Below are 12,926 nucleotides of genomic sequence, written 5' to 3' on the forward strand. Positions count from 1 at the left end.
CATACTAGCAGAGATGTTTCATTCCAGTGATAAATCTTCGGAGATTATGAAAAAATCGTGTCCTAGTTCTGTAGAGTCTCTATATCTAGATTTTTGGTACCTCCATACGTGCTCATAAATATGATTCACTTCCTTTAGGTCATGTAGGTCATGGTTTTCTTCGAATAGTGTGAGTTAATTTTGGTGGACTAGTCAAAAGTTTTTCATTGAGAATATTGTTTTCAGAATTTTATAATTTTCTCCTTATCAGATTATGCAACCATACTATATCCCCTTCTATAAAGCCGCCTTCACACAATATTCTCCTGCTAGATCTTTTCCAGGTCGATCGGGTGGATCACAAGGTAGCCTCATTTCACGTTTAAACAGTATTTTCGCAGGTGTTTCATCTGTGGACTTGATAGCAAATCGATAAGCCAATACAAATTCGGAGAGACGCTGATTCCAATCTCTATTGTGCCTGAGCAAGTATCTTCCAATGGTCCTGTTTATTCTCTTGACCATTGTGTGATCCTGGTCTTCTTAATTCCGAGCTTGTGACAAATTTTCTTATACATAGATTCTTCCACTAATACCAAAGAGACAACTAGAATGTATTTACCGCCACTTTCTATTGTCAAAAATGGACTAACGATTGAACGATATATAAAGCAATACTTTTAAAAGAGCTTCCAATATATAATAGCACTAGACGTACATATCTTACACTAGTCCTTCGCATCGTTGGAGCTGTTCATCCAATAAAATTTCCTACAAATTCACTGAAGGAATTTATCAACTCTTATACGACCTCACGATGAAATATCATGTAAATTCTCGGAATAACTAGATGTCTTCTGTTCTAGGAACTGTTATCGTTTTAATGGTTTCTTTTCAATCAACCTCATTTCAGTGTCTCGCTAACCTCAGTATGTCTTGAATACCGGTAAAAAACTATAGCTACGTCTTTTCGTAGATACTCGCCGAAGTACAGGTATCGGGTTACCATCAGCGCTAGTTTTTGTATCGTGGTATGATCTGGGCAGTATCAGTGAAAAATAAATACTCCATTGGTCACTACGGTGATAACGAAAACATCAAAGTCAGTAGAACAGATTTTATTTAACCTTCTTCTTTTTCGGTTTTCAGTTTTGATTAGGGTGGCCGTTTGGATATCCCTTCTCGACTCGGTACCATCTCTTTTAATGCTGTTGTTGTTTCCATTTCTCAGCAAGTTCCAAAGTGCGGGGGTACATAATAGCCTCGATGGAGAACTACATATTGAATTCAAATCGAATTATTTTTCTGATAATAGATAAAGCATCACATTTTTTGAGTTAAAAAATATTGGAAATATAAATTTACATTCAAAATCAATGATATCATTGCTTTTAATGAATCAATCAATCATTCAATCCATTTAGAGATCTGGCCCACGAAACCACTTAAGTGCCTCTTGATCGGTCCGGATTAAGAACGTCCCTCTATAGAAATACTAGTAACAGTGTGACAAGATCTCATCTCGTGACGTAGTAGTTTCATTTTGGTTTCAAAAAGATTTACTGAAGTATCTCAGCACTGTTTCTTATTCTCTTTACATTAGTGACAGCAATCCCTCAATTCTTTTATAACTTGCATCAGTGTGAAGAATAAGGTCTCCCTCTGGTAATAGATATCCTGATATCGGCACCTGGTTAAAAATATCTCAAAGGTTGCAAAGGCCGTTTCATATTCTCAATCATAATGGAAAGCTCTTGATTCTTATGGAAAGAAAGCTATGGGCTTACTAATATCGCTGGATGGAGGCCATTTTCTCTGATTCCACCGCCACCCCGTAATTGCCGACTATATGACCCGGATTAAATTATTTACAGCTTTCTCGTTCCTATGTATGTAAACTAGATTTTAGTCCAGTGAAATGGTTCAATAGTTATTTGGAAATTCTTTTTACATAGAGTTAGGAAAAATGTTTTATGCCTTGATGTTTAGTTTCTGTTTTATTCCTCGTTGATCATAATATCTGTTATCCTTTTCTTGAATTTATTGATTCTCATTTTTGATTACGAATAATTAGGAAAATTCATGAACCAGTTAAAGTTGGAAATAATGAGTATAGAGGACTTATGAACTATGAAATTAAGAATATATTAGAAAATGAGGATATAGTATATACACTAAAAGCAAAAAGAATACGGACACATTGAGAGAATGGAAAAACAGCAGGTTACAAGGAAAATTACGGAATGGATAATCAACGAGAAATTATTTCCAAGTAGAACAAAAAATAGATGACTAGATCAGATTGTACAAAATATGCAAAATCTGAGCGGCTACAATTTTCAATAGAATGTATGTATAAAGATCCAAAATTCCGCTATGGCTGATTGTCCAAAAAGCTAGAGTTTGTTGATTGACTTTTCAATGCGATAATATCTTGAATTTTAATTTAACCGCTGTACATATAGAGATGCAGGAAAACGCAATTGAACCGTTAACTCTTCAAATTGTGGAAGAAAATCCAAATGGTAACTTGAAAATAACGTTCCAGCAAGATGTTGCTCCTGCATACTATTACTTTGCAGTAAGACATTATCTAGATGAAGAATATCTTTGTAGATGTTTGAACGACGCGGATCAGAAAAATAGATAACTCAGTCACCGCACCTAACACCTTTAAATTTTTTTGTAGGGATATCTTGAATCTAAAGTTGACGCTACAGCTCCTGCCAGTATTGAAGTTTTAAAACAACGATTTGTTAAAGAATGTGGGGCAATTTCCTTCCAAGGTGTTTACGGTTGTACAAATATAAATAGAATATAAATATCATTTACATTTTATTATACTTTAACACTATGAATAATATTTCATAATACCTCATGCGTATAAAATATTAACTAATTAGTCCAGGTTTCTTTGTGACTTAATGTTTTGTTCACAAATTTATTCTTTATAGAGGGTGATTACTTTGCACATAAATAGAAGGAATTGTCATTTCCTATTATCTTAAAATATGTAGCATAACCCTCGTACTTTTTTAAAATAGCAGAAATTGCCGCACCTATGTTATACAGAGTCAGTTTTATGTATGGAACTCCTCAATTATCTCAGAAACGTCTTGTACGATTTTTATAATTTTTTGTGTGAAACCTGTGAATTTTCAGGAATTAAAAGATTGGATTACCACAATGATAAGAAGAATTGAGCACTCAGGGATGTTGCAAAATGTATTGCAAAGTTTTAAAAATCGCATGGCTTATTGTATTGAAGTAAATGGACAACATTTTGAGTATCTGCTGTAATCGTCGCCTTCACTGTATGTTTTCTAGAATTCGTAATTTTTCTACTTAATTAATGTGTATCTAACATGACACAAACATTTGAAGATTCGTCTTTAGTTGTTCTAGGTTTTCTGCGCCATGATTTGGATAAATATTTTACTGAACATTTACTGTTACAGAACATTCAAATTGAACCAGTTTAATCAATTGTAGCCATCTACATGTACCGGGTGTCCCAATAAGAATGGCTCTTGGCCATATCTCGGGAACCGTTTATAGTACAGCTACGGAAAAAAAAACAAAAGTGACCTCGAGGAAAACCCGGAAATTATTTACAGAATTGTAGGTCCACCTCTAGAAGGCGTAATTAAATACCAACAATTATAAAATGAATAATTTATAAATTTTGCCTAATTAAGATGCATTTAAACTATGATTATCGTATTCTTCAGAAAATTCAGCGTATATTTAATCCTAAAAGTTTTAGTCTATCTCTTCAAATAAGAGGTGGTGGGAAGCGGGAACTTTATTATGAAAAAACGCCTCTAAATCCAGTTCTACTTAACCTATCTATGCAAACTTAGTCGGCGCTATTTACTTATTTTTTTAAATCTAGCTATCCTTGAAAACGTTAAATAGAAACATGCAGTTTTAACTGAGGAATATAAAATTAGACCAAATTAGCAACAGAATAGCGAAAATCGCATGTCGATATCTTTTCCGTATTACGAGATATCTTGAGAAATGTGTAAATTACAAGCATTTTCCTTTAAAAATAAATTACTCCTGGTTGACTGAACGGATTTTAACACTTTTTGACTCCTAAAAATTGTCTATTTTTGTTCTATTGATAATAGTTCCAATTATTATGTCAATATTACTTATGCTGTCACCGAGAAACTGCGTTATGGAAGTTAAAATTGAAATATAACTTGAGGTATCTCGCTAGTGACGACCTAAATGTTCAAATTGTCGCCCGGTATAATATATTTTCTGACGTTGGTATAGATGTAGCTTTAACACCGAAATTATGGCATTTAGGTTTAGAGAATATCACATAAAAAATAATCAGTATTTCTCAAGGATTTCTAAAAACACAAAATATATAGGGTATTCCATTTAAAATAACAAAGTTCATTATTTTTCTGGAAAAAGGAAAGATCTGACAACAATGTAGATACCATAATACATCCGGTCATATCACAAGACCTTTACACACAAAAATTGATAAAAATCGTACAAGCCGTTTCCAAAATAATTGAGGCGTTTCATACATAAAACTCACTCAGAAGTTTTCATCAATAAAGTGAGAAGTATTGGAGATTTCTACATATAAAAGGTGAACATTATTTGGATATTGGGAGAATATAAAAAATATGAAAATAACTTTTTACTCATCCAAAATTGATCGTCAAAGAACCCAGAGAGAGAGAGAGAGAGAGATCGTTTTAATGTCACTGGTGAAGAGATATACTCTTAGAATATAAACATAACACTTTCTGATATCTCTTAAAATAACCCATATACCGCAATTTATTCAGATTGGTACACCATTGGTATATCATTTTGTGAAAATTTAGTATATATAACTTTTGTAAGAAATATTTCTGCATCTATTTGTAAACAAGTTTATAGTGTAAAATATTACTTTAGCCAATATGTTTCATCTGTCTTTCTCTTAGGTGAATGAGGCATTCGAAATGTTGAAAAAAAGGACCTACAATAATCCTGGTCAGCGATTACCAAAAGTTGAAATACTCAGAGGCGCGATAGAATATATAGAATATCTTGAAGAAATTTTACAAGGTTCAAAATCATCTGTAGATAGCAACCATAGCATAGTTCCTAAAACCGAATATATGGTAAGTGGAATAATTTTCAGTTTGATTTGATGAAACCTAAGTTCATTTCAAAATTTCAGAATGAAAAATGTTATGCGGTAATGTAACTCAACTTATACCTTAGGTTCATTTGTTTATTAAAACTCGCTACAAGATTTTATTCTTGGAGAATACTCACAGAATATATCCTAAAAAGAAATACAACTTAGTTGTTATTCAATGGAAACAACATGGCCGATTTTCGATGCTATTGCCCTAGATGGCAGGTGGCAGAACTTATCTATTTTCGCGGTTCATTTAAATTTACAACAAAGAATATTTACTGTATTCTAAGTTATTCATTTCCATCCAGTCCTGATTTCTCAGTTTCCAGAATTCATGATAAAAAACACCTTATAACTGGAACAGGTTTATTTAGAAAATAATATTTACATATATTTTCAACTAAACCCAGGAAAATCAATGACATGATTGTAATATCACTTTTAAAATGTGTTCGTTTAACTAACGAACAGATTTTTCCAAGAAACGAATTAAAAAGTGTAATATGTAATTAGATACTAACCAGAAATAAAACAGTAAAATAATATAATTACAATTATATAGTACTATTCATAAGCAATTCATAAAATTGTCTCAAAATAAAAACAAATCAAAACAAGAAAATAAACAAATTAGACATGATAAAGCCTTTTAAACAAAAATAAACATAAATATTTTGAAAAATAAAAATAAATATTCTGTCTATACATATATATCTATATATAACATAAACCGATAAAATTGTAAAATAGAGCAGCCTTCTATCTCAGATAACATTTTTTCGTCTTCAACCATCATTAAATGATACTTCCCTCGTTGGGGATAAACTGCTTCTGGGGTACAGTTCACCCCGTTCAAACCTAAAAAAATAAAAGATACAGTAGCCATGTATTTTTCTTCTATTTTAATTGCTATGAATACAAGTAAGCCAAAGAACATTAATGATATATTGAGCAACATTGATACCAGAATGGAAAGTTACAGAGAAGAATACTTAGCTGTTAATTTTTTAGTTATTTCCAATAAGATATTTAGTCGTCAAGGGCTATGTCCTCTTCCTGACTCTAAAACAAATTCTCATCAATATAAAATTACAACCTGACTGAATGCTGATATATTCTTCATTCAAACCGATTTGAACAAGAAATCATAATTATAAATTATATTTATGATAATATCACCTATCTGTTCACCGAAATCTTAAAGAAATGTAGCGCGAATTCAGAAATTGATGAAGAATGACATATTGACATTGATAGTAATGACACATTTTTATTACCCTAGCGTCACGATTGGAAGGTGGCAGAACTAAATTTGTTTTGCCGAAATTTACTTACAGTCGACCTTCTTTTTGGTATGTTCTGTGAAAATACTGAAGTGTAAGAAATATCTCGAATGGTTTACCAACTTTCATATTTTAATAGATAGTTCTTTAAATCATTGTTCATTTTAAAATAGTTCATTAAGATTGGAATAAATTGGTTGTAATTAACGAACGCATTGCTTGACGTACAGCACATGCACACCTAGGTGGAGCTAGTGAACTAATTATAAAGAGAATATTTGCACTGTTGTCAGATCCATTGTTGTTCTAGAAACATTATGAAATTGGTTATAGTTTACCTCCAATGTCTAAAGACTTGATTATCGAAATGTCAGACAGTGTAATAGGCTTGTTTCCACTGAGAATAAATCAGATGGCTTTGAGTTTCTAATGATTAACCATGTTAATTAATAAATAAAAAAACAACTTTTCTAAAATAAAACAAAAATAATAAAAGATTGATATTATTTTTGGAAAATAAAATCGACAAAATGAGGTGTTTAATCACGTGACATTAAACACCAATCAGAGAAGCATGACGTCACACCTGGTGAAATGCTATGTTGTAGCTGTCATTTTCGTATAAAGTGACCAATTTATTTCGAGTTTTCAGCAATTATTGTTAAATTAAGACAGGTATAATTTGCCATGGAATCAGGATTTAACAAAGCAAACCGCAGTAATTTGCCCAAAATTGACGCCGTTATGCTTGACAAATTTTTTCCAATGAACACCTACTTTTGTTCATTGGAAGTTTGCAGTGTTAAAACTTATATGTAAGTAATATGTGAAGAACAAACAAAGTGGAGTTAGTTGATAAAGTAAGAGCATATCGCTTCCTTGCCACTTTTAACCACTTTCTTCGTATTTCTTTATTGTTTGGAACTTGTATGAATAATTTGTCTGGCGTTTTTATAGTTGTACTTTCACATTGGGGCACTATACAGTATTTACAATACGACGAATTCATTATTTATTAAAAAATACAATTGACTGTCATAAACAATCACAGCTGTTTCGTGAGGTGTGACGTCATTCAAGAGACCATGACAGTCTTCGCCTTTTTCGCGGCCAATTTCAAGTTTATTTCTAAAACTCAAAATACTAACGTAAAAAACCTATTTTTCTTAAAATAATATATTTTTGGAGTGAAATAGATGTTAAGCTATAGTTTTAATTAATTTAATAATAATTTCCAAATTTTGTCAACTAGCCTATTGTATGTGGAAGTGTAGCGGTAGTGTAAACGTGTTCAGTGCGACTACTCAATCTTCGTTCATGCCGTGCCGTACAGTAACGGAAGGACGAAAGGGAACATTATCATTGATTTATATTACTGATGGTTTTATTTCAAGTTGAGACCTAATTAAAAAAACGAGCATGCTTAATCGTATTCGTGGAAGATTATATAATACATTAAGGATGTCAAGACAATGGTGAAATCGAAATGATTCACAACCTTATTAATGGTATACAGCGTCTGTCCACATGTTGACTCCATATGGTGACATTGTATTAATAAATCTTTCTGTATCTTTCTGTATCAACTAAAAACTTTTATGCTATATATCGTATATATACAGTATTTACTTATACTTCTTTTTTATTTTTCCATTTATTTTCGGACAAATTTATATATTCGTGGAGATGAAATATTTGAAGTAATTTAGTGAAGTTACTTCAAAGCGCGGCTATTAATTCTGTGTCAATTTTGAAAAATTTATGATCCTGCTAGAAACACGTAAATTAGAAATTTGTAAAATCAGGAAGAACTTGACAAAATGTCTGCATTAATAGAATATTAACTTGAAAATATCAATGTGATAGTTGAGAAATATAAATTTATCTTGTTTAATTATTTAGTTTTCACAGTCGTGGTGCTATATTTACATATTTCATTCATTTAGATTTGAAAAAAAAATATTTTAATGGAGTTAATTGGGAAATATAATATTTTTTCTTTAAATATAATATTATGAAAATCCAGAATCCACCCAAAAGAGATGTTAACAGAAATGAAGTATCTCAAACTACGAGGGCTAATTTTATTATTCAAATAGTCTCTATTGAAATTGATATATTTTTCACATCGATGTTGTAGCATTTCTAATGTGTCTAAAAAATAGTATTGTTCAACATTTAGTTAATCGCTTGAGGCGACATTTAGAGAAAATGGTGGGTAATCAACTAATTCAAAATTTACATGAGCTATTATGGCTATTGCAATGGTGGACCAGTGACTGGTTCCTTCATCCTGAGGCAAGACAAAACCTTTACAACGTTTTTCTTCCATTGTATACAGCTAACATGGCTTTTATTGTTTCCACACATTACACAATAACTCATCTCATTGGTGATAATCGTAAAAAAAATTTATTACATAATAAAATATTTTTTCTTTGCCTTGCCTATACTGCGTTGAAGAATGATTACAATTTCTTCATGTTTATTTCGACAGAAGTATTTATCACATAATACACGTATGTACACTTGAACTTACGAGACCACTAGACTGTAGATCCTCCTAATATACCCATCAAATCCTCTCAATCCTTAAACGAGTTAAATATCTCAATTCACAACGTTGTAAAACTATTTATTGAGCTATAAAAAAATTTATTAAATAAATAATAATAATAAAAAAAATAAATAAAATAAATAAATGGAGTGTCCATAATCTGATTAGCGTTCTCGACGAACATCAAACTATTAAGAACCTAGTATCAGTGTACAAGCTGCCTTAAATACTTAGGAAATAGGAAATAAGGAAACTTTGAATTACTTAACTATGAGGTTGGTTCCTATTAGGAGTGGTCATTGTACAAACTGCCCTAAGTACTAAATCTTATCGTAAACAATAATAACTACAAATAATTATATAATCAGTAGATAAGGGATATTTATGGTCATTTACAGTCACATTAATATAAGATGAAGATTAAGTAATTTGATACGATACTTTAATTGGGTTCAAGGGTCTAGTTGTAAATAAGGGACACTTTGAATCACTTAACTATATGATTAATAGATCCTAATGATTGCCAACAGGAGCGGTGAGATAATTAACGCCAGTATTTAGTTACAGTGGATTGCTTGACATTTTTATAATGAGATGTGATCCTCTCGAATTCATACTTGTACGCCTCAACGGAGTCAGACGTTGAATTTTTGCGTGAGCTTATGAATAATAAGCTGCAATTTGAAGTGATTCGGCCGGCCGCAACTCGTCTTTACAGCGCGATAACGCGCGTATTTAATTTTCAATTTCTTACATGTCTTAAATGAATGTATGTTTGTAAAAAATCAAATATTGAACTGCGTATGAATATATATATCAAAAGAATTCTAAGAGTTCTGAAAAAATTAAGAAACGATACACATGAATAGATAGAAAATACTAGAAATTATTCAAAAGAAACAATGCAAATAAACCGCCTTTTATAATAGAAAGTTATATAAAAACAAACATTTGAGGCGGCGCATGTGTCAAATTTTAGAATTCCACTAAATCCAGGCGGGGCCAGCTCCAGGGTGCAGACGTCTTCGTAACAATAATTTAGAACGTTCTTTATGTCTATTAACGTAATCATTGATTAAAAGCTTATCGATTGCGATATCAAATAGATCATTGTCAGTAATATATCCGTTAATTATCCATTGGTTTCAATTTAGTAGCCAAGTATTTCCATGATACTCCAATTATGGCTGAAAATGAATCTTCAAAGGGGGTCGTTCAAAATGAACTAATGTTTTAAGGGCCAATGTTTTATGGGAATGCCAAATAATTAGAGCAAAATCAAAGTTTTTTCAGTTGTTTTTTCAAATATCTTGTTAACAGGGCAAAATATAGATAATTTCCATTAATAGAGATAACAAAATAGAAAATTTTACAAAAAAAAATGTTATTATCCATTTTTTCGTAGACGTCTTATTTTTCACACGGAAAAAATTATTTATTTTTACTTCTTTACTTTCCGAAAAAAACGATATATTAACCTAAAGCTGAAGACTTAATTATTAAGAAAAAAATTCATGGCCAGACGCGAAAAACGCGATTTTATTTCTTTTCTGTTGAAAGTTAAGGTTTTAGACTAAAAATTTTGAAAAAATATTGTTAAATCATTATTGGCATTAGTTAGGTGCCTTATTTAAGAAAAAAATTGGATTTACCAAATTGTCAATAACTCCCGGAAAATGTATAGAACCACTTCTTCAAATAAAATTCATGATAAACTTACCCAAATTAAACGAACGAAAATGTTGTTTTTGCCCAAATTATTTGGCTTTTCCGTAAATGATGGCCATGAAAACATTTGCTCATCTATAAGTTCCCCATTTTCAAGTTTAATTCTCAACTACAATTGGTATATTATGGAAATACTTGTCTCTTATTTTATACTCCCATGTTTTCCCTTGCCAGGTTAAGTTGATATTTTCATAGGCGTCGATCATTTTTGCTATTTTATATGTATTGAACAAGTGGAATAAACAACATAATGCATCATGCAGAGGAGATGATTTAGATCTATCATTTATAGCTCCCTTTCATTGGATGTATCTCATTGAGGAAGTTTCTACTCCAAAGCCCCATTCGAACTAAGAAACAATTTGTGGAACACATTTTATAGAAACATGAGAAGAACGGACTATTTGTAGTAACAATTCCTCTAAAGTCCCAAGGTTGTGGGTGACTCACCTGAGAATATACAAAAACGATTTTTATTCTTACAGCTAAAATTTGAATGCCAGCCCACCTTTAAGTGAATTGTCAATTTGTAGTATATAGCTTTAGGATACAGGTAAAAGGTCAAAGTAGGTTTAGTACAACTAAATTACGAGTTGTTTCGACACTTCTTGAGTAACCACATCAGTTTATTTCTCAACTGGCTTACAAATAGTGAGTGCAATCATACAACCCGATTTGTTATCTGCCCTCAATCGATTCAGAAAATAAAATTACGTTATCGCTGGAGATGTGTAGAACAACGACCTCATCAGTGTATTTTATGGGGTGAAAACCGTGATGCTTCGATAGAAACTTACAAATTAACCACCATCTTATATGGCACTTCATCAGCAGTATTTTTAGCCATAATATGCCTCTATCACTAATTATTTTTCGAAATCATCCAAAATCATTTCTATGTCGACGATTTTCGTAGTGAATCCCATTCAATAATTGAGGCAATTTGTTTAGCCAATAAGATGCTCGGTATTTGAAAAAGAGTAGCTTCATGTTACGAAAATGGATTTCCAATTCATAAGAAGTTTTGGCAAAAACTGGGCACGCGCGAAATGCAAAAACGTTCAATTTGGAGTGCTCAAACTGATGGTTTGACTTATAATACAGAGGCAACGCTCTCGAGAAATCGACAGGTATCCATGCGGGAGGTCTCGTGGATCCGTACTTTTTTTATGGTGACGTGACTGGTCAAAGTTATCTGGAAAAGCGCGACGATTTACGTGAGCGAATGGACAACGATTCAACACTCATGAACATCCATCATTTCATGCAGGATGGAGTTTCACCGCACTACGCGTTATGTGTGCGGGAGTACCTTAATGTTCATTTTTGAGAATGGATAGGCAGACAAGGATCCGTTGAGTAGCCCGTCATGAGACCTGACACCCTGTGTTTCTTCCCCCCAGGACCGTGTTTTCACATCCACGAATTAAACTGTTTAAATGAGTTCAAGGTACATCGTCAAGTCATGAGATTTGATCCCAATGACGTAGAATTTTATGGTTTCGCGAAAGCAACACCATCAATACATACTGAGATGTAGAGGCGTAGATGGAAATATTATGTCAAATCAAGGTTTGCTCCACTAAAGGCACAAACAGTACCCTGTCTGGACCTTAATGGCTGTCCTGCTTGAACATTTAATCAAAAAGACTCTTTAATCGCGAAGCGGAAAACCTCATCAAATTCATTCTGACAGTAACTTTATTACCGCAAGTTCAGAACTAAAAGCCTCAGGTACAACTTTTTGTAACATAAATCATTCAATTTAATATGCACCTTAGACAAAGAGGGTCATTTATACTGCCACTAATTAAAGAAGATAACTATCTCCTAAATGGTTACTTAGACTATAAAGCGCTCTACATCCGATTATTGATGGAATAGCTAGGGTAGCAACAGTGAAGAGCTCCGCTTGCTTTTTACGACGTGCGTGTATCAAACTGTGTCCTCCACTGATTGATAACACAAAATAATCAATATTTCTTAAATATTTTACTTATATACTTTGTATATTTTACTTATTATTATTTGTAAATTGTACTTAATTTTATTGAAAGTTGTTCTCTTTCAAAGTAGTATGTTGTATTTGATATGGGAAATATTATAAAGGAGGTCCTACACTATCAATCGGTTTGATTAAATGCTTGAGGTTCCAATTGAATGGCGCTTCAAGCGTACTTCAATGAGCACCTCAATCTTTTGATCAAAACTTTCA

At 32.2% G+C, this 12,926-nt stretch overlaps 1 protein-coding gene across 4 annotated transcripts in view; it reads left to right on the forward strand.

The window, feature by feature from the left end:
- The window catches only part of LOC130894999 (transcription factor SUM-1), a 109,186-nt gene that overhangs the window by 18,526 nt on the left and 77,734 nt on the right, over positions 1-12,926 (forward strand). For all 4 annotated transcript variants that reach the window (XM_057802087.1, XM_057802086.1, XM_057802088.1 and 1 more), the window contains one exon: positions 4,941-5,120. In XM_057802087.1, coding sequence (XP_057658070.1) covers positions 4,941-5,120 — 180 coding nt within the window. The remainder of the gene's footprint in view (positions 1-4,940; positions 5,121-12,926) is intronic.

The sequence above is a fragment of the Diorhabda carinulata genome, chromosome 6 (genome assembly GCF_026250575.1).
Source record: "Diorhabda carinulata isolate Delta chromosome 6, icDioCari1.1, whole genome shotgun sequence".
In the NCBI taxonomy this organism is placed as follows: Eukaryota; Metazoa; Arthropoda; class Insecta; order Coleoptera; family Chrysomelidae; genus Diorhabda; species Diorhabda carinulata.